Source organism: Bombus fervidus, chromosome 6 (assembly GCF_041682495.2).
Source record: "Bombus fervidus isolate BK054 chromosome 6, iyBomFerv1, whole genome shotgun sequence".
NCBI lineage: Eukaryota > Metazoa > Arthropoda > Insecta > Hymenoptera > Apidae > Bombus > Bombus fervidus.
In genome coordinates, this window is record NC_091522.1 from 8,729,363 (window position 1) to 8,752,306 (window position 22,944).

The following is a 22,944-nucleotide window of genomic DNA, read 5'->3' on the forward strand; positions in this document are numbered from 1 at the left end:
TGTACCTTGATAAAACAATCTTTATTTATGCTTTGTAATAATCCTACATTTCGCTTGGTCCTTAATGTATTAATCACTTGGAGGAAAATGTGGAAACTTATATCGTAAACTTAGATTACATGGAATCGCTTTGAATCTTGGTGCTGGTGTATTTCTTTGCATCTGGATATCTTAAAGAGTAACGACTTTAAAGATACGAGGCCCTTGTTAGACGTATTTAACCATTCACAGTATTTGTCTAAAATATTTTTATTTCGTTTAGAAAGCATTTTTTCTTTCTTTGCATTTCTTACAAAAAGCATACAATCAATACATCTTACGTTTATCCGCCAACAACGGTTTCTACTTTATTGCAAGATCGCCTATGCTCGGTTTTAATAACTGTACTTCGCTTCGAAGGGTATTCAAATCGACGCTTATCACATAATTGCCGGCCAATAATTCGAGCTGGTCCGGTAGATATTATCGACATTATGTAAAATAACATTTGTACAGAATGAGAATAAATAAAAGAGGGTTTTGTTAATGTTTACCCCCTATCGTTCTTTCCTTCTCGATGACACACATTGGATATACTAGAAATTTAGCGATTCAGACACTTGATTAAAGTTCATCTTTGAGGTTTGGAAATATAATTAATAAATTTCTCTAGCAGACAGAGGTATGACAAGGTAAGCAATATTTGAATTACTTTCAATAATTTAATATTACGACATTGATTTAAGTTATCCGTAAAATTAGCTTCAAAATCAAGTTTAAAGACAATTTTGATAACATGAGATTAATTTACGACTTTAAAACTGTTTGCTTAAGAAATGGGAATCGTAACTTAGCTCGTGTTCTTGCCCTGCGGTCTTCAATTACCAACTTTTCTACTAAACGGTTTCGATATTTTGTAGACTATTCAGTTACTAAATTTCGTGTACGAATTACTATACAATTTATTAACTCTATTGCGGCCCTTTAATTTTTCACCTATAAATCTCGCTGTACTTTCAATCCGAAAAGAGGAATTTTAACGTTTTGAGAAAATCTTTAACGTGAGTGCAAATATTACAAAAAAATCGCACATAACAATAAGAAATTTTCTAACGATAAAAAATACGATTGTATCGGATATGACGCAGCAGATGCAGCAGATCATCTAAGGTATCACGCACGATTAAATTGGATGGAAAATCGGAAAAATGGAACTGATGATATACACCGTTGACTCCATAACATAATCCAATTCTACTACGCGAATATCCTCCAGGTATGTGTAACACGTATAAGGCATGTCTCAGTGGGACGTGTACGAAATGTTAAAGATAGGATTAATAAATGACAGGTTTATGACAGGTTCACTCTTGTTACTCGGAGCTTTCACGACAGCTTTGTTGTTCTCGTTGCTTCTTATCCACACCTGCTCCTCGATCCAATCTAAATAAGGATATATCGCCGTATAGACACCGGGTTTAGAGCCACCACAAGCTTGTCCGAAAGCTGTAATTCCCACTACTTTAACGCCTTGCTGACTGAATAGTAACAGTGGACCTCCGCTATCTCCTAGACAGGCATCTGCTCCCCTCGTGAGATTCGTGTCTACGGCACAAATCATGCTGTCGTCGATGCCATTGGGTAATTTTGGAAATCCTACGTAGTCTTTAGTACATTCTTCTCTATCCACGAGTCTGTAATTTCGAACGAGTTAAGACATTTTGGTGCTTCTCTCGGGCTGAAGATTTTTTTAGCACCCTAGAGAATTATAATCTGAATTTTAGAAATTATATGATTGATGATGTAATAATAATAATAATAATAGTAATAAAATAATTAATAATATATATAATTTATAATAAAATATAAGTTTAAAATAATTTAGCAACAGAATTTAAATTACCGCGACGAACGGGAGAAGGCGTTTTAAATTTAGCTGCGTCACATTTCTTACAGGTTTCATCAACGATTCAAAATGCGAATATATAAAAATGTCATTTAAAAAAAAAATAACATCGAAGCGGAAAACTTTAGAAACAACATTAAATTTTATAGCCTGATAAAATTTCGAAATTTTAGAAATTGTGCTTTAGCGGTTACGGCTAAAATAATAAATTTATGATACCTGAGAGCGGGTGTCCTCCTCAAATTGATGGAGTTTGGCTCCACACTGCTAAAGTCTGTAGCACCCCAACCAATCACTATTAAAGACATTTTCGGTGTCATGCTCAATGTATTTAAGAATTGGGTTTGAAGGCAGACAGGATAAACCGCACTGGAAAGTAGTACCTTTGTTTTCAACTTCAGAATGGCAACATCGTTATAATTCACACTGCGTTTATACTTCGGATGAGATATTATGTCGCTTATCGGGATTCGCTGCACGTTTGCCGCGATATTTACTATGCTTTCGTTTCCTACTCGTACCTGGGACAGTGGGTAAAAGTTCATTAAAGAAACCCGTTAACGTTATCTAAGGTTAATTCATAAGATAATAATCTTATCTTTCTTTCTTTCAAGAAGAATTTTTACATACGTCGAAGGGAAGTTACTTGTTACAGAACATATACAGAAACATTGCACAAATTACATTAAATTTTGCTGCTTGAGAAACAAAATAAACGTAATCGATGGTAATATACGTACAACTTCAAATTTTCTTTAACCATATATCGTCGAATTTTTCTCTGATCATGAAGGGAAAAAGCACGGTTGATTTCAATTTCTCGTTCTGATGGACACGCATTAACTTATTTCACAACAATGCAATGACATAAAACGTTAAAGTAGTAAACGAAATAATGTTTAAAAAAGATAGACAGATACATGATATGTAAATTTTAAATCACACGATATCGCATATTAACAAACAGTAACAAAGTCGTACAACAAGAACGAAGATACATAGATAAAGGAGTACAGATTTTTATTATTTTTCAAAGAATCGTACAAAGATACTCACTTCGACAGGAACTTTTTCGTTTATATTATTCACACAGTGTGCTGCTGTTAATACGTGTTCAATAGAGATCAAGCTACCTCCGCATTCGTAAGTGATAGGTGCTGGATTTTCGGAAAGGTCCTGATTTACATATCCTAAAGCGACTGCGTATGGGAATTCTCCAGGTTTAGCCTCAACTCCGCCGTATATGTGAAAAGATAGGTCGTACAATTGCGAGCTCTGCTCATTGTATTCTTGGCAAGCTAAAAATTAAATGCATTACCATAATAAATGATACAAAGCGATCGAATTTTCGATAAAAGATTTGTAAATCTGCTATTTTTTAATTCTCTTGCGCAATAATTTACCAAATAAGCGACAAGTCAAATTACAGATCAATACAGAATTATAAATTCTCTAATTTACTTATAAAATTTCATTCGTTTTATTGTCAAACATATTAATCTATTTGTAACTAGATACTACTGGCAACTTGTAACTTATGACACGGTATTATTATTGATCTTGTTATTTCTGTATTTAAAGGTAGGATCACAATAGTTTTTATTTTATTCTTTGGATAAACCTATCACAACGTTCTGAGCCGAAAAACCTTTATTGCGCTTCCTTACATGGACTAGGGATAAAAACAAAAGACTATCTTTAATCTATCGATTAAATCTATCGATTATATCTAGAACTATTTTCTAGTTACTATTTATTGTAACTAGCGCATCTGCATATGGATGGCAAGCGCGAACTCACGTTGTCATTTTCAACAGATCTCAATATCATTATTGAAATTTTAACTGGGCTAAGAATGTTAGCTGCATTATGCAAGAGAGCCCTGGTAATAAATTCGGCAAAATATGTTTCGAGAAGATTAATATGCCTTTAACAACGGTTGTAAGAAAAAGAAAATTTCCAAAATGAAGGTACGTATTCTTTTTGGTAGTACGTGTACTTAATTTTACGCACTGCGCATAAATCCTGGACCAAAAGGAAGGTTAACCATTTAAATTTTAAATAGAGTATGCAAATCAACTTCGTAGTAGGTGATTTATACGCATATGATCGCGATATTTTATCAAGGAATTTCTTTCTGACGTATCTTTATGCATTTCGTGTTTCATTTCATATTCAGATAAAATACATGCAATTTGATATGTTAAGATAGTAAGTTTGTATTATAATCTATTCCTCGCTTCTCGTTCTACGTAATTAAAAATTTATGCTATTATTTTATAAAATCCACAACAATAAATTATGTACACCGCATTTTGTAAATATAAAACTACTGTGAAATTTTCAATTCTTATACAGATACGAGGTACAAGAATTCAACGTGACAAAAGACTAGAAGTATACGAAATTGAATAGTTAAACTTAGAAAAGTTATTGTTATTGTTTCATTATACAGTATGCTGAGTTAAATATTTACGTAGTAAGATGAAAATTTCAAACAGAATTTTTACGCTGGTTTTATAATTACGAGACAAAGGTAAACTGCTTTTTTTTACTATATTTCTTTCTTACAATGAATATTATAATCTAATCTTTTGGAATAAGAAAAATTGTTTCTCAATACGCTTTAAAACAGCATGTTTTGTTTCTTATCACGTTAACGTACAAAGATTATACAGGAAAAATATAATCAATCAAGTTCTTTGTTTTTCGTAGAGGGGCGATTTTTTTAAAAGTTCAATATGCTTCGAACCAAACAAATATTACCAAGTCCTATCTTATTATTTTGTTTCGTGATTATACGTGCGTTTTCGCTACTCTTATGAACATTCCAAAATATTAAAAAGGTACATGAGACTAAATTGTGCCATTACTTTTTTACAACAGTTCTTTTTATCGTTACTTTTCAGACAGCTCATACCTTTTCAACTACTATAATTATGTTATATTCCAGCTATTAGTACAACTGTTTCTGACATTTCCATATGCTCTATCATTGATGATGTTCTACAGACTCCGATCTGCTATATACGCGTACTTTTCACACATGCAAGCGATTGTATTTAACAGGCGCATAAATTTTTTTATACTATTCGACTAACATAATTGTGTTATAAATTACTTTCAGATTGTGAATCTTCCGATCTTCCTAGATCTCTAAAAATATCTGCGAAGTGTAAACTTCCTACGCAGATTTTTAATGAAAAGAAATTGTCGGAAACAAATTTTGATAAGATCAATTTGCTACGTCGAAATAGGTTTTATAGTTCGATTATAATATAAATACGTGGAAGTTTCAAAGACGGACTCGTTATTTACGATACAAATTAACAGATTTAAAGGAGCAATGGTGTGACAGAACCTTTAATTACGAGCGATAGAATCTTTAATTTGTGGAAACTATGGAGAAAGTTAACTTTTAATACAAAAATCTGTGTAGTCCCGAAGAAAACACATACTTTGTAGAAAGAATGATTACGCGCAAAGTATTTTAATCATAGAAAATTACATAGTCCAAAGAGCCATACCAATATCAGCTGGACGAGGCGATATCTTCCTCGTGATATTTACGGGACAACAAACGATCTCGATGTCCTTAACGAATCCACATCTTCCCGAAGAAGTCGTATGTCTTCTACCTTCTATTACTTCCTGTATCCTGAAGGGACAGTCGGGCAATTTCCTACATACACCTGGATTGCCTTGTTCCATCGTGCACTGGCTCCCTTCTGCGAAGAACAAAGAGAAACCAGAGGTAATGTTGCTTTTACTCATCGCGTAACATCCTGTTAGTCTTGTTAACGAGGCAGAATTTCAAGTTTGTATTTAACTCGGCCTCTTCACGCAAACAATTTAATACAAACGTTTCTCCACATGATCGGTGCGAAATAGCTCGCTAAAAAAGGCTTAACTTTACAACACATAAGAGTGACGTCATAAAAGTACACAAAACGTCTCTGCAATAAGCAAGTGCAATTGCTCGCGAAATTATTTGAACGCGTGTCATAGAACATTTATCTGTATATATTACCTACGTTATGCAAAAGGTTTTGTATAATGCGCGACACGATATGACTATCGCGACTATCGCGATAACGCTGGTAAAGTTTGAGGCAAGCCTGAAAATTTATATAAAAACTACGATATATTTATTGCAAACATACATTTCAAAAAGACCCGAAATTGTTTAAACAGTAAATTGTCCATTTTACCGATAGGCATAATGGTATCGCTTATAACGCTAATTATACGTTTGCGATAAACGTCTTGTATGTTATAATTTCTTTTATGTACATTTTCGAATTGCTTTCAAAATTTGCCATAATAATCATGATATCTAGTCGATTTACAAAAATGTGATATAATAAGGGTCCAAACACTTTCGTAAGTTATAAATACGTATTTCGTTCGCGTCGTGCAATACAAAATTCGCGTAGATCACTATGTTCGTGTTCGTAATACGACGATATACGTTTTATTGGGACGAAAATGTTCAACCACGGTACATCATAATTCCGGTCGTGACAAAGACAAAGTTGAAGAATTCAAAACGTAGAGATATTCCTTTTTTCTTTCTTTTTCTCTCTCTAGAAAATCCGAATTGAGTGGGCGGAGACATAACAACTCTACCGTCTTTCGTGATCGCAGTTTTAAACACTTTTTCAAGCGAAATGATCATGAATTTTTAAATCGTCCGACGTGTAAACGATTACGACGAGAAGAGAAAAAACACAGACACAGACATAATCTACACACGAACACGGGATAGATATTTTATTTACCATAGAGTTCTTCTCTGGTCACGGACACTAAGACGAGGAGTAGGAAGGACAAGGAAGTCGATCGAACGATGCTGCACATTTCTGTAATAACGTACACAAAACTAACACGGCGATGAGAAGTGAAACAAACGATGCCGATAAACCAATCCGCGTGGCGTACAGTTCAAGACTAAACTGATGATCAAGCAAGCACGAGTGATGCCATGAATCAGATAGAAGGGAAAGACTCGAAGAAAGATTCACGCCCATATGTTTTGGTCTTTCTGGTGGGAAGAACAGGAATAGAGGAAATGACAAAATTAAAAAATCAATGATGAATAGGCGGCAGTGTTGCGATGAGATGTACAGCGATTAACGTATTACGTATTGAATGTTAGATGCCTCTTTATGGATGTCGCGAACCGGATTTGAACAATGTAATTAATGTTGCACGCGGTGATTTACGATTCTTGTGAATTTGCTTTTCCTTCAAAATTCAATGATTCCTCAATGATTCCGTAATAACAAATTGCCAATTACCACGGGACGATGTTATTTGGTACAAAGATAAAGCGATCTTGCAAGCAGAGACCAATTTGGAATTATGTCATGATGAAAGTATATTAAGATCGAGATTGATGGTTATTTGAGAAGACACGTCGATAATACGTAGTTGACATCAATTTAACGATGATCCTTAACGTACTGTTAATTACGATAATTGAGGTACAGTTAACGATCACGCAACAATTGATTGCAGTTAAGATAAAAATTCTTACATAATATTAAGTCAGTGAAAACTAATGGACGCTCACAATAGGTCTTGACGCAGCCATCAAACAAAATATTATTTTTTTACGTTTGAAAAACATAGTTATTGTATAAACATGACAATAACGCGACACTTCTCTTCGTCGTTGGTTCAAGGACCTCTGTCACAAAGCTACCTGAATAATACCTTATCGTTCGCTTCCACTTCGTTCAATATTTTAGATAGCGTTCAACGTTTCGGATGCTACATGATAATACTTATTATTATTAGATAATACTTATTGTATTAGATAATACAAACTGTATTGATTTATAATGAAAATTAAATTGACCTACAGCTGAATGATTTTGTTCCAGTCAAAACGAAATATATTCTGTGAAGTACATTTTATCAAAAAAATAATAGTTTCCGTATGAAGAAATTAATAATAATAATAATATATTTATTGCATCGAGACTTAACGTTTACAGTGGTTTGTGAAAGTTCCCGGTGTAAATTTTGCACTTTATATTCCAAAAGCGATATCTGAGAAATGTTTACTTACCAAAGGGTATAAGGACAAGTTAAACAAAACGATAAAACAAATAAACCGTTGTACGGTTATATAATATTAGTTAAAATTCTTTAAAATATCATTTTTGAAATATAAACGGGAAACTTTTATATATTCTGAATTCGAAATAATTTCTTAATGATTCACTTATATATATATACCTAAGATTATATTTATTTATAATCGACTCTAAATAAACCAAAGGCTAAAGAATTTTGTTCGTGTCAGATTAAAATATACTCGGTAAAATATGTTTTATCGAGAAAATAAAACGAACGAAAAAATGAGAAACCCGCGTGCAGAATGCAAAGTTGGGTCATCGTTGGATGACCGTGAATGATAAGCATTTATTTCTGTAACAAAAGCTCGCATACGTAAATGAAGAATTTCAGACAAGTTTTCCTGCTTCTTATCCGAATTTTCTTTTTTCCTCGATGTTAAACTCATGAGACTAATTAGATCTGTGATATATTAGTCATCAACGATACATAGAAATGGCTTGCATGGCTAGTTTGTTTCTTATTCAGTCACCTAGATTTTATTTCCTGGTAAACTTATTCACGTTCATTTACATTAAACAGAAAACCGCGAAATCACACGGGTATTTACTCGCAGGGTTTCCCATAAAAATAGAACTTGGGGGTTCACACATGTACGACATTGGCCTGAATACCTTCTCCGAAATGCACTCGCATAAAAATAACCGTGTTTCCTTGAGATCGTATTAAAAATCATAATCGTACGTGTATCACGATGAAGTTGCAACTTAGGTTCTCCACTTTGTGTCCTTATAAGAAATTCACGTTAATGCTACAATTATTCTGATCCTTATGGTCTCATGTTGATTTTTCAAGAAAATTTCTGATTAAGTTTTCCACGTACGTCATAGAACCCATAAATATCAGCCATTGCATTTATAACGATAGGCAAGACGAACGATTTTCTCGTATTAACAAATGAGCGTCGTCTCTTTATAAATTATTAGCATATAGCGCGCAACGATGATAAAACGTATACGCAGCTAAATGAATGAAAGGGCTCCATAGACGAGATAATCAAGAACGAAATTAATGAATAATTGAAAACTGATATCCAGTACAAAAGGAAGATCTTTTTCGCGTTAAAAAATTGTTAACATTTCGATGGAAAATATCCAATTACCAGCTTTGATATTCTCTGCCGTATGAAATTTTGTACTTTTTATAACATACTGTAGTATGTAATCGAAATGAATGGAAATCTGTCTATATTTAGAAACATACAGTAATTCCCAATTATACTACTTTACATAAGTTATCTAATATTGCGTTAATGCATGCAACTATCGCAATTATAAAACAAAACAAAAATAAAATAGAATTGCCTTCTGATTCATTAGTGTTCACCATTTCTATCCTAATTACTCTATTGGCAGTGTTCCCAATTATTATCGATCGTAAATTTCACTGATCACTGTCTGATTCTATGTTACAGTAAAATAAAGTAAATTCAAAATACAAAATAATAAACGCCTGTACTTATGGAACGAGATGATGGCATTAATACTTCCTACGTCTTCAATGAGCAATAAAAAAACTAACATTACTACTGTAATCGTTTCAGTGGCGATTTATGCTTCATACAAATTACCAGAATACTTGAACAGATATCGTTTGTGATTCCCCGGCTGCGTCTAGACGCGTGTTATAATGTACGCATGTACAATAATGCACATATACCTATCGAATACGTTTCGAAAGCATTTGAATCCGGATGAAAAGAGTATGAAAACGCGAAAGAGATACGAAGGAGGAAAAACGGCAGTGGAAGAGGTGAGAAAAAGAGACAAAAACCGGTATAAAGGGGGAAAAAGAGGGAAGAAGTTCGAAAGGCGAGGATAGAGCCTGTCGGAGAGAGGATAGTAGAGCGAGAAAGAGAGCAGTTTTACACGCGTTCGCATTCAGTGTGGCTGCGGCGTTCGTGCCAGTCGTATTCCGTTGCTTGTTTTCAGCTTTTATTACTCTATTTCACATCTATGACTCTGTTGTTGCTGATTTAAACGAGAATGAACGACACGAAGCACGCAAAACCTGACTTCCATCACCATTTTTCTCTATGAGGGACACGGCGAACGAACGATGCGCTCAGACCCAGGAACACGTGAATCTCCAAGTCGTTTAAAATCGCAACATTAGGTAAGAGAAGCTTTATTTTATAACGATGCATTTTATTAACCGCTGTTCCGCGTAATCTGCCATTACGCCAACCTGTTTGGTAAAAATGTCCCATCTAATTGAAACTAAATTTTGAAATTAAAAGAATCCGAAGTTTATTATTTCATGTGTGCCATCTTCGTTTCGCGTTATTCGATTAAAAATAATTAGTCGTTATTTCGCAACAGCCTGTATAACGCGGCTTTACTTAAGAGATAAGAAAACAAAGTCTTCAAAGTCTGTAGACATTTCCTGTTACGAATGGTATTTTGATATTTGCTTGTAAATCTTGAATCGCATGCGCGTTTCGATAAAATCTTCGGCGTATTAATAGCGTACAAAATATAAAATTGTAGATGAATTTTTACGATATGAATTATGCGTAAGCAAACGTAACATCCGTCTTATGATTTTTAAGCGAACGGTGCATCTTGAAAAATGAGAAAGTAAACCAGCTACAAAGCTGCTAAGGAACTAACTTCAATATTCACCAAGCCGAGTAATCCGCTGTCTAAAATAGATACGAGCGCAAAATACTCGATGCAATAAATAATTTCGTAATGTTATCTCAGTTAGAATTACTAAATTTAATTTTTCCGCTTTGCTTTCATTAATACAGCTTATCGGGGTAAGTTAAGGCTGTAAGCTCGCATTCAAAAGAAATGTAGTTTAATATACTTTTACTCTTAATATCTTGTGAACGCGATTCTCGTCGAAGGCAAGTGGAAAGAATACGGAGTTTCCCGCGCCCCTCGGATCAGATAAATCGGTACTGGTGAAAGTTACGCAAAATCTCGTTCAATTAAATAGCCCGGATGGAATGATATACATTTTCCAGTATCCTTTTGACTATTTAAAAATCATTTGTCCTAGCTACTGTCTGCTATCCAAATTCTCGCGACGATGTACACAACGCACGACTAATTTCCGTGCGCGTGAAATCGTAGAAATATTTAATGTTATTATATATAATTGGATCTTTTCTCCATCTCAGTATCACGGTCAAGCTAGAGCGAACTTGTACCTTGTACTTAGGTAATACTACAGTGATAAATATGAAAAGTGACGTAATCTGATTAACTTAAATCAACCATAAACGATGGACAGTCTAACCAGTAATATTAAAAGAATTAGGTTTTTGATAAAAAATATCGTTGACACTACCAGCAGTATGTATTAAGATATTTACATTTAATATAAATTAAACGTTTTATTTTCTAGCTATTTTATTACGAATCTATAATTTCACTTATCGTTATGATCTCATTCGTATCCCTCTCTAATTTATTTATATCATAATATAATTACGATATAATAATCACGAATCTTTTCTATGATACTGAATGAGATAATAAAAATATTTGTCAGAGTTGTCCAACCAATGTAACGAATAGGTGTTTTGATACTTATATCTGGCAGTTTACATCTACGATGTTCTAGGAAGATCGAACGCAACTTATATACAACTCATCCGTTAAAGTTTTCGACAAATATATCGATGTCAAACTGAGTGATTTCTAAGCAAATAGTAGCTGATGGAGAATATTGTGTCGCACGCGTGCAGTTACGATGGACATTTGCGATTGCAATTAAGACTTGTTGAACTATATAGATTACTGCTCGCGAATACCCAGATATTTTAGTTGATTCGAAGCAGGGTACATAAATAAATAGCTTGTAGAGTTAACAAACAATAAATTGTAATTATACGTTTAAAAATTGGCCAACAGTATATTAATATCCAATATATTTATTGAGTTTCATCCAATTCTTTAAGTATCGCTGCTTGCATATTAACGGTAATGGTCCTTTTATAAGTTTAGAAGAATTTTTTTATTTTAATTGTATCTTGCAACTAATAGACAGTCTGGGGATAAAGAAATTTCTCAAATTTGGTTTGTTATAAATCTTGTTCAAAAATCCGTAACTTGTTTGATTCTTATCGTTATAGGTGCCAGTATTTCATTGCATATTCACTAGTCTCTTTAAAATCATTTTTCCAATGTCGCAATGATGAAATATCAATAACGGAAATGAAATCCTCATTTACCAACATACAATTCTTTCATTCGCATCGTTGATTGTATCAATATCAACGGTATGTCTATCAGTTGCGATTCCTAATTCAAAAATTAAAGAATCGGAACTTCGTCAAGTACCAAGATAATTCTGTAAGATCTGACAAACTTTGTTATTGCACATAAACTTTAGAAGACAATGTAATCGCGTTACAATATTCTATCATACGTAGCTTGTGATAGTCATAAAGAATAAACTCATCGCAGTCCCATCTATCCTTAATTTTGTAATTAAGGTACTCGATCCTTCTTTGGAATTAAAACGTATCCCGTCAGAAATGAACAACTACGCGAAATACTTTTGAACAGCGATGTAAATCAGCGAGCTACATACACACGTACGTACGTATGTCTTAATGAGCTGACGCGTAGAAGTTGCGAGCACATGTGGATGTTTAACGCGCTGGTTTAACATTAGTCCATCCAGTGGCAAGGACAAGCCAATTTATTGCTTCAATGGTATGATCGCCGCGCTAAATTGGATAAATCGGTGACGGTTCTAATTAACGTACAGGCCTAATGTATGCAAACTGTTTATATCGGCAGGAGGATAAGGCAACTGTAAAACGGACCGCGCGTTCCCATCTCCGTTGATTAAAATGTTCTGGTTCATTTGACGCGCGGGTCGCTACACTCTTTACTCGTTGGCATTGATACGCCGCTCGGTATTACGCAATAATCTCCTTAGCACCGTGCTGTTAACTATGTTACAACTTTCCGTGGGTGTTTCGCGAACTTGCCCGCACTGGGAATTGAATATCATACCATAACCACGACTCTTGCGTATGCTGATTTCTCATGGTTCTACAATGCAGAAAGATTATTCTAATTGTAAGATAATTAAAAAATATTCCAATGTGTGTGTATGCGTGTGAGTGTTCATATCTTTCTTTATAATTTAAATAATAATAATAATAATAACGATATATCTGTGCTTGATCGAGGTTTAATGGCTAGTACGATCTTTAGACTTAACTCATTAAGAACCCAACATTGCGGCAACGCATCTGATTGTGCAATTTCTTTTCAGTAAATTCACATTATCGAATTCCACTAAATTCATCGTAATCGTGAAAAATAATCGCAACAATTTGCTGAATATCTTGTTCGTGAAACAAATCTTCATAAAGATATTCGCATAAGAATCCATTAATCTAATTGCAATATACAAATATGATACTAGAGAATTGTGATTTAAATAGGTAAGAAAAAAGTGAAACGTCCAAAAGGAATAGCGATATCACAGTGAAGAGCCGTTAAAACGACCCGTGGAAATTAAAAACCGTCAAATGGACGAATCCACGAGTGATAATGAAAAACAGCCTCGATCACAAGAAGTGGACGCAGATCAGAAGCAACAAACCCCTATAAAGGCGACAAATTATATGACATCGAACGACACTGACTTATCGAAAATTCCAAAACGAAAATTGTCTGTATTTTATCGATCGTTCGACGTGATCGCGCAGGTCGATCAAGAGAAGGAGAAACAGACGTTGGATTTTCGAAGAACGTCCAGCAGCCCGTCCGTACAAATCGAAAGAACTCGAGAGGACGCCGATTCGAAGAATGGTCAGATCGATCAACAAACGAGTTTGCAGGAAAGACACTTCGTCGATGATTATCGTTCGTTGAACGAGAACGGGAAGTTTTTGAGCTGCTCTTCACCGGGTCGGCTCAGCGAAAAGCCCTCGTCGAATAACGGGCAAGTTTCGAAAGCTGGATCATTATCTCCGATAGGGTTCAAGCTGCCCCAAGTTCTAGAGGACACGATCGTCGATAATTACGCCACGATTACCGAGACGTCAATCGGGAAACACTATAAGTTGAATAACAATGGGAATTACGAGTGCAAAGTAAGCTGTAACAAAAACTCGTAACAAAAACGATCCTTGGCTATGTTTATCTTTCTTTATAAAAATAAAAGAATATCTCAACGTCTTCGACTTATTAATTGGGGCAGACGAGACTAGTTCGTCGTTCAGATCCTAATCTCTCAGTCTTAATAATATCTTTATCTAGGGACCAGTACTTCTTTATATATGTTTGATTTTATGTTTAAGATAAAACGTATAAAACGCGTCGCATTCGTATTTGCAAGAATTGAAATCGATGTGACTGAAATCGACCCTGCTACGGACCTCGAATTTATTCGATAAAAAAGATTTTTAACATTTTTGAAGAAAACATTTAACATAGAGCAATGTTAGATATATGTCCGGTTAAAAGACAATCCATTTGACGAGTTAATTTTTATTCGATATATTACAATAGATAAATAGAATATAGAAGAAAACGTTATTATCTAAAAGATTGGAAAACTTAATAAGGACCGTGATTGTTATGAGTCTCCCGATTTAACTCTTAATGGTTCCTGTTGGTATTTTCCCTTCGAGGATATTTCAGTCGGACTGTTTTCATGGCAAACTGATTCTCTGATACGATTTACGAGTCGAATTAATTTCGTAGAACTTCGCTGAATCTACTGCATCGAAAATATTTTTCTTAGGATTATTCCGGTCGCGATGAAAACCGAACTCATTCGGAAATGGATCCTCTTTTAAATACTTCTGCGCGGTGGTTTCCTGATATAACTCTTTTATTTGATCATACATGTTTGTTTGTTGATTTTATACAATTGAAAATGCTCGAACGTTAAATCTTCTAAGACTCTTACATATTATCATATTATAGTAATGGAATAAAAATTCCTTGCGAGTGATCTATAGTTAAGGGTTATAACGCAACGTGTACAGAATTCCAAAATTGTATCGCTTTCACATATCATCTAGAAACCAAGAAAAAGAAGGAAAAAGAACAAAACCTTGGCCCAATTTCCAGCATCATCGTGTATTCCACAGAACTATGTTATATATATTACATGATTTATCAGACAGTTAAACCGAGTCTAGTCTAAAGTTAGAACCCACCAGTGGACCGTTAAGAGTTAAAAATAATCTTTTTACTCTTAATGATTGTTGTCTTTCGATCACAGGTCGCCGACGAAAGTGCCGTGATCAATTCGCGCCAAACCAATTCGTCACCCGACCTAACCAATACTATTCGATCATTCGCCAAAGAAAAAGTTGGAAACACTGAAACGAACAGCTCTGCCAATGGAACGGCCGAGCCGCAACATGGAAATTCACCGCAAACGCGTTCAGCATGTTCGCGAGCCATCACGTGCACCGGTAAATCGCAGAAAGTCTATACACAGCTCGATCAAGTTAAAAAACCTAAAAATACAATAAGATGTATATTGTTGGAGATCTATTTCTCTCTGATTCGCAGATCTGGTTAAGATCAAAGATTCGGAGTATCCCCGCTCGTTTGTGAACGCGTCGGGTGCCCGTCGTCTTGGGAAATATACATCAGTCGATGCCGAAATGTCGAGTCACGAGGATAGCTCGATGGGTTCCGATAGCGAGGACGATTCGATCGAACGGACCGTGCACGCCACGATATGTACGCGAAACGAGACGAAGAATGAGAGGTCACGATCGAAAAGTAGCAGCCCGTTGTCACAAACCTTGTCGTCTATCTCGATGGGTGAACCCTCCAGGAAACTCAACTTAAGGGAAGTCCATGATCAAAAAGTGGCGGAGGATATTGAGGAATTTTGTCCGGAACGAGTGGAGCGACAAGTTGGTAATCCTTTTAAAATATCACTTGTTTTTTTTATTCCTATAGAAAATATACTTGTTTTCCGCAAAAATATCGAAACGTATATTACTGGTGACAAGTATTAAGACACCTGCTGATGAATTGAACGCTATCACCACTTTTATTTTCTGGTTACTTTATCATAGATCTGTCGTATTATCCATATCGTTTTAATTTTATTCCCATCGTGTTATACATTTGTATAATTTATTTATTTTATGCTATAATTGTAATGTAGTAATTAATTGATTTTATGGCGTAAAATACTAGATGAAGTAAAGTTAAGTTTTCAATAAATATAACGAATAGGTGTCCTAATGCGTACGGTGGTTACACGAAATATGTATAATCACAGAATATGTATTTAGATCCTGTTATGTAATTATAAAGGTTCGATACTATGAAAATAAGATGCAGAAACTGATACAAAGTCGTTTTGTAGGAAAACAAAGGTATTTACTTCACATGCAAATACTTACAATGTATATACGTGCAATATAGGTAGATTGAACATTATTCTTAATTATCTCTCGAAACGTATTAAACATGTTCGTAGTTATTTCTGAGAAATGAATGATTTACCGCTAGACGGTTCCGATCTTAGAATATAATCTAATCTACGAGAAAAAAGGAAGAAAAATTGATAAACTGCGCTGGCATTTGCGATGGAGACCTTCGGCATTGCCAGACGTTTGAAATATTGTGTATGTATGTACCTTGAGTCGTAGCTGTACCACATGGTCGCATTACATCTGGCGATCTATTCCGTTCGATAGGAAAAATAATATTTGTTCTAGAAGCAAAACGTGAAGCACATATAACAGTTCGAGAAATTCGAAATAAAGCGTGCGGACGCTTTTACTGAAATTCCCTTTCGATTTCGCGCATTGAGATATTTATAGAGAAGCCGAAAAACGCTGAAAACTTGGTATCTGTTTAAGAAACGAAATGATATTCTTCGCGAATATATGTGTGTGTATCGTTTGATATCGTTTGCCACTAGAAACTTTTTGCCGCAAGGAGATCTCTGTCGGAAAGCGACTGCGAACGATACCATCGTACGAAACGTCGTTGCAGATGCGTCAAAGAAGAGGAATCGCTCGATGAAGAACAAGAGAAATTTCCACCTTTTCCTAGCTTCAATGACGCTAGGTTACAAATCATGGGATTATCGTGCTCCAGTGATATAGACAGTGTATACAGGTACACACGAGTCAAAGTACTATCTTTTTAATTTATTCCAGTGTATATCTCTATCGGAAAACCACAGGGGAAACATACGTACGTCACATTTCATCTTTTTTACGTGGATGCAATTTTAAAATCCACTATCTCGTCAACTAATTACATGCTACTAAAATAATTCATTCATTGAATATGAAATTATTAAATATTGAATATTGTATTTACTTAAGTATGGGACTCGTCTTGGCAAAAAGGTTAAATCATTAGAAATCCTTTCATCAATGATTTTCTGACTCGATTGCATTCGGCCCAAGATAAACGCGAGTGCCCGACTCTTTTTGTTGAACGATAACGTATATGCATTTTCAGATCTGAATTAATTCTATCTCTTTTTCCTCTTTGTTTGTTACAGGGAAAATATACCAGAGAACGAGCTCGAGGTTAATAAGTTATCAGATATACGTAACATTACGAAATTAACGAATGTACATTTAGTTTTATTCTGTGTAAATATCGACCCGCTTTCTTAATTTCAGCGCAAATATATTGCATTTTCGATAGGACTTGGTACGGATAGGATCACTCTGCATCGGAGGATGGCATTGTCGCTTCGTCAACGAGATCAATCGGAACGAAACTTTATGAATGAAATTCAAAAGATGCAAGAAGATATAAACGTAGGTATAATTTATTATCTTCTTCCATCTTTAACTTATCGCTGTTGTTCATGAATCGATCTCTTGTCAATTTCTCCAAATATCAATTATACCAATTATAAAAATATATAAATATATATTTTTGAAAAAAACTAACTTGTCATTGCAATAAATTAATACAATAAAAACTCAGAAAGCGTTAATATTGAAACCGTTTTACAATTTTTGAAAGAATTTTATATGTTCAGAAACTATTAATCATTATTATTATTATTTACCTGTTATTTTCCGTTAAAGGGTCTGTGTCCACTTTGCACGGATCAAGAGTCGATAGAGAAAATAGAAAACGTTCGTCATCAGTTAGACATGATAGCACGCTCGGCCCATAGAGTTTCTTGCGCCGCTGAAACACTCGGAGCAGTGTACCAGGAGCATAGACTCTCTCGAGCAATCTTCATAGGTGACAAGTATTTGCAGTTATTGCGATCCAGATGCGAAAATCTGGCAGCAGATATCGCAGAAGTCAAGTAAGCATATTTCTCAAAACTTCCTTTCGTGTATTTATCTCATTGTGTTTCTCGCAATATTCGTAAATTAAATTGGTATTCTTCTCATGCTGAAAAATAAAATATAATTAATTGTTAGAAATTATCTACCATAAAAAATAATTTTCTTTCTTTTCAAGGCGATTTAATAATATTCAAAAATTATAATTTTTCAGACAAATATTGTTGAAGAACAATATCATGATAGAAGAAACTACTGGAGAGGTGGGAGATGATTTACCTAAACTTAGATACAGAAATGGATTACCCTGCAATAATCGAACAATGGTTTGAAAATTAGTAATGTATTAGAAAAGATACAGTATGTTGCGCTGTATATGTGCGAAATTGTAGATTTATCAACAGAATATGTTCGCTATTAATTAATTCTTTTTAACTAATTTTATTTACAGATGACTAGGAGAAGAGCGAGCATCGCTACAATTTCGCGACCCTTGAGTGCACAGGACATAAAGGCAATACTTTTCGTCATACTATTATATCTTCTGTGTAAAAATTACAAGAGAAAGCTACAGTTAAATAAAGAAATTTTTTCTTTTTTTAAATTCAGGAAACTCCTAGGCAACGTAACTCTGTTTCCGGAAGAGTTAACTTAAGACGGCCATCATTATGCTTCGAAACGCAGAGGTGGGAAAACGAAAAATTAAACCGAACGGAGTTTGTACTATTTTCTTATTCCGCTGTCTAACAATAATATAATATATTTAAAACGATAAGAAAAACAAATGAAATGTTTTCATATTTTAGCAGCACAAATAGTGTCGTGGAATTACGTGACATTTTTGAGCACACTGAGCCGCGGAGAAATTCCATTGAAGAAAATAACAATCTCTTAAGAAACGACCAAAGTAATAACATTAGTAGTATGAATTGTAACATAGCCAGTAATACAAGGGATAGAGATCGATCAATTATCAAACAAAATTCTTTCTTGGAATCAAGTGTAACTAAAACTGTTGAAAACCAGATAAAATCATGGTAATTACTCATTTAGTAAAAAATGGTATATTATTAAATAAAAAGTAAATACAGGAACGTATTAGTTCATATTAAATATCTAAAATTATAATGAAATATAAGAAAGCGAACCTTTCAAAAAATATTTAACGTTTGTTAAACGTTTTGTTTTCAGTATACGAACAACTGAGCCTTTACGAATAACCAGAAATATCGAAACATGGCGGTCGATATTATGGTTTACATTTATCTTCTTTCTCGGATTTTATGCCAAACAAATTACTTCAACATTTGTTACATAATATATTAAATGGTTTCAATAGTAAAATTTAGCGTTTTTGTGTTATGGTGTTGCAGTATTAAATATATATTTCCCCGTGTAATAACACTTACAAGGAATAATAAAAGACGGGATTTACAAATATATCGTATTTAATATTCTTTTCTTTCCGTATATTACAAATTGTCCATTGTTCCAATGCACACGAGCGAATTATTTTTATTGTAATAACGTAAAGAAAGGATGCTCGAGCAATAAGTTGAGAATATTTGTGGTGATTCTGTTTCAGGTACTAGACTTGATGAATTGCTGTAAAACAGTACAATTGAAATATAGTTTCAATATTAAAAACAAAAATATCTTTTCAATTTGTAGTATTGAAAATTACCTATTAACAATTTTAATATGATCATGTGTAGGCCATATACGAATAGTGCCATCCAAACTTCCACTAGCAATGTATTGACCATCACAACTCCAGTCTAAATTCATAATCGTGTCTTCGTGACCTTTAAGTTCAGTTAACAATGCGTTAGTTGCTAAATCCCAAATAGAAATAGATTTGTCATCGCCTAGAGTAGAGTCTCAATTAATAAATTACAAAATACATATTATTTTAGGAAATATTATTATAAACTGTCTTACCTGCAGCTGCCAAATATTTCCCATCTGGACTAAAAGCTAAACTATAAATCGTTGACTGCGCGCCTATATATACCCTTAATAAATTTCCGTCGTCCTTATCCCATAATCTCACAGTCTTATCAGCAGACCCAGTCGCTAAATATCGAGCGTTTGGGTGAAATTTGACACACTACAAAATAATATAATATATAACAAAATTAATGCAAACTTTAAATTTATATTTTACATATTTTTTTAAGTATATTAATCTCTGAATATGTAAAAGGGAATATTGTTTTTATATATTTGAAATACATACATTTATATCTAAAAAGTGACCGGCAAATATACGTAATGGAAATATCCTATCTAAAGACCATAATTTGGCAGTTCTGTCATGAGAACCAGTTGCTACATATAGATTAAATACACTAAGATCCATACACCATATAGGATAATTATGACCACTGTAACAAATTACATTTTAGTTATAGTGTATCATAATCAATTTAAATACGTACCTATAAATTGCGGCACATGTGTAATCATTAAGTCTCCATGCCCTCATATCTTTATCACTAGATACAGAAAGTAATATATCCGATTCTGGAATAAACCTTAAATCATGTACAATATCTGTATGTCCTCTAAGTATCACTGCCCCTCCTTCAGTCCTTAAGATGAAATACAAAATTGTATAATGTTATATTATTCTATGTACTTAGTGTACTGAAATTTAAAAAGATTTTGAAATTATAGAAACTTACATTCTATCTGACGTATCGTAAAATTTATGTAAAAATGGAATATCAGACGCAAATGTGAAGGAAGGTTCTTCATACTTTGGCTTAATTAATACTGTTTCATTTATACCCCACAGCCTAATCTCTGTAGTACTAAATCCTACTGCTAATTTGTCCATATTGGGTGGAATGACACCACTACTTGCACTATAAGAATAAATATTTTATATGACTTCTGCAATTTTCTAATTATTACTACATTGACCTTCAATGAAATTAATTTCTTAGATAAATTAATTTCTATATATATAATTACTTTTCAACAGCATTATTTACTGCAAATATTCGTAGAGGTTGATGAGCATTATTTCGAATTAATCTTATAGCCTCTTGTAATTCTCTCATTTCACGGTCAGCTCCAGTACCTGATGGTTGTTCTACATATCCATTGATCCCTACCTCAGAACGTATATTTACATCTTCACATCCTTCTGTGTCTGTTTCAGGCACATCCATTTTCTTAATTATTGTTACATGAGTGTTTATTATCTAAAAATAAAATAATTATTAAATTACTATATTTTATATTATATACATAATAAAAAATAAAATAAATAAATAATTATTTTGTAATCAATGTATAACATTTTTTATAATATTACCTGCATTAATATTATATGACCATGTTTTGAAAGAAATTGTTGAAGACATAAGTGAGCAACATCTGACATATCCACTTTATATTTTCTAGTTCTAAATGAATTAACTAAAGGTCTTAATTCAATATCTTGTACTGAAAACACACTGGATAGTTCTTCTAAAAAATCTTTCTCTGTTTCACTGTTGAATTCATTTTGATGTGATTTTAGAAATTGAATTGCTGCTTGCCTGTTACCAGTATGTAGCATCTCTAAATACAAGTGACAAAATACAGGGTATAGAAGCCCTTTTAATTCCATTTTTAATTTATCATCGAGTACAATATTTACCCACATCTTCAACCTAGAGAAAAAATATATTTTAAAAATGAAATCTCTCAGTAAAGATTATATATAATTAATTTAATATACTGAAACAGATATAACAAAAATTTAAAGAGACATACCGTTGATACGCTTGATCTGCAGCAGTAACATCAATGCTAATGGCACTAAAAATAATTGAATTATCTTGGGAAGTGGCAGAAGCAGCAGTTGCATTCAGAGTCATTTCATCACTTGTTCGGCAATGTATTTGATTGCCTTTACAAAAAATGTCGCTAGTCTATAATAGATATTTGAAAATAACAAGAGGTTATGTCAATTTAATAGTTGTAATTCAACTTCAAATAACATTTTTTTTAGTAAATATAAGAACGTAACCTGCCTGATAATGACGTCGTTTTAAATATGATTCAATTGTAGCATTAATCAATTCACTCTTCAAACGTTTCATCTTTTTGAGATTATACGTTGGTTATGTTCAAATGAAAATATCTAACCATAAGAAAGATGTCAAATAATAAAAATCATTGAAAGTACGTAGTTTTAACAATTACTTAAAATATCAATTGAATGAATTGAATTGAATATTCATATTTTGTTAACAATTAACAGAACAGACATCGAGTTTGAATAACTGCTATTATTATGTATGTTTCCATTAATGAAGTGAATTGAAACTTGAATAAACATTCAATTAGTAATGTTCGGCATATTGTTTTCATTACTAATTCCTTTTAAACTTTCATACTTTATTCAACCTTATTTATAACATATAGATCTATAAACAAATAGTTGCCGCCCGTCAGTCATTCTGAAAGTCAAAAACATATCTTTCCCCTAGAAATGTATTTCTCATGCTTGAATTATTTGGGCACGTGTTTCTAATTTATGCATAAATATAAAACAATTAAATTTTCCATTAGCATTTAGCATCAAATTGGATTACTATATCTCTTATTCATAAATTCAAATATTTTGTCAACAAATTTAAACATGAGACTTTTGAAATGTTGAATAATCATTAATACTGTATAGGGACATATCGGA

At 33.5% G+C, this 22,944-nt stretch overlaps 3 protein-coding genes across 8 annotated transcripts; 1 reads left to right on the forward strand and 2 right to left on the reverse strand.

The window, feature by feature from the left end:
* Positions 1 to 233: 233 nt before the first annotated feature.
* LOC139988003 (serine protease snk) lies at positions 234 to 18,149 on the reverse strand. 3 transcript variants are annotated; one of them, XM_072004897.1, is made up of 5 exons: positions 18,023 to 18,149; positions 5,413 to 5,613; positions 2,942 to 3,183; positions 2,105 to 2,406; positions 234 to 1,673 (listed from the first exon to the last, which is right to left on the reverse strand). In XM_072004897.1, the coding sequence occupies exons 2-5, from the start codon at positions 5,594 to 5,596 to the stop codon at positions 1,283 to 1,285; spliced, it is 1,119 nt and encodes a 372-aa protein (XP_071860998.1). In that variant the 5' UTR covers positions 5,597 to 5,613; positions 18,023 to 18,149; the 3' UTR covers positions 234 to 1,282. The 3 variants fall into 3 exon arrangements, with proteins under 3 accessions (XP_071860998.1, XP_071860997.1, XP_071860996.1); XM_072004896.1 differs by lacking the exon at positions 18,023 to 18,149 and adding an exon at positions 16,383 to 16,717; XM_072004895.1 differs by lacking the exon at positions 18,023 to 18,149 and adding an exon at positions 6,667 to 6,876.
* LOC139987994 (uncharacterized) lies at positions 9,876 to 19,691 on the forward strand. Of its 3 annotated transcripts, none has more exons than XM_072004871.1 (13): positions 9,883 to 10,144; positions 13,271 to 14,096; positions 15,236 to 15,431; positions 15,532 to 15,884; positions 16,907 to 17,106; positions 17,501 to 17,528; positions 17,625 to 17,765; positions 18,042 to 18,271; positions 18,466 to 18,577; positions 18,703 to 18,765; positions 18,861 to 18,967; positions 19,058 to 19,288; positions 19,443 to 19,691. In XM_072004871.1, the coding sequence occupies exons 2-13, from the start codon at positions 13,530 to 13,532 to the stop codon at positions 19,567 to 19,569; spliced, it is 2,355 nt and encodes a 784-aa protein (XP_071860972.1). In that variant the 5' UTR covers positions 9,883 to 10,144; positions 13,271 to 13,529; the 3' UTR covers positions 19,570 to 19,691. The 3 variants fall into 3 exon arrangements, with proteins under 3 accessions (XP_071860974.1, XP_071860972.1, XP_071860973.1); XM_072004872.1 differs by having other exon boundaries at positions 13,443 to 14,096; XM_072004873.1 differs by lacking the exon at positions 19,443 to 19,691 and having other exon boundaries at positions 9,876 to 10,144; positions 18,703 to 18,937; positions 19,058 to 19,197.
* On the reverse strand, positions 19,682 to 22,716 carry Wda (will decrease acetylation). Of its 2 annotated transcripts, none has more exons than XM_072004884.1 (10): positions 22,280 to 22,716; positions 22,020 to 22,177; positions 21,577 to 21,916; positions 21,231 to 21,463; positions 20,939 to 21,121; positions 20,693 to 20,845; positions 20,491 to 20,638; positions 20,193 to 20,361; positions 19,936 to 20,119; positions 19,682 to 19,856 (listed from the first exon to the last, which is right to left on the reverse strand). In XM_072004884.1, the coding sequence occupies exons 1-10, from the start codon at positions 22,346 to 22,348 to the stop codon at positions 19,724 to 19,726; spliced, it is 1,770 nt and encodes a 589-aa protein (XP_071860985.1). In that variant the 5' UTR covers positions 22,349 to 22,716; the 3' UTR covers positions 19,682 to 19,723. The 2 variants fall into 2 exon arrangements, with proteins under 2 accessions (XP_071860985.1, XP_071860986.1); XM_072004885.1 differs by having other exon boundaries at positions 22,276 to 22,715.
* Positions 22,717 to 22,944: the final 228 nt, after the last annotated feature.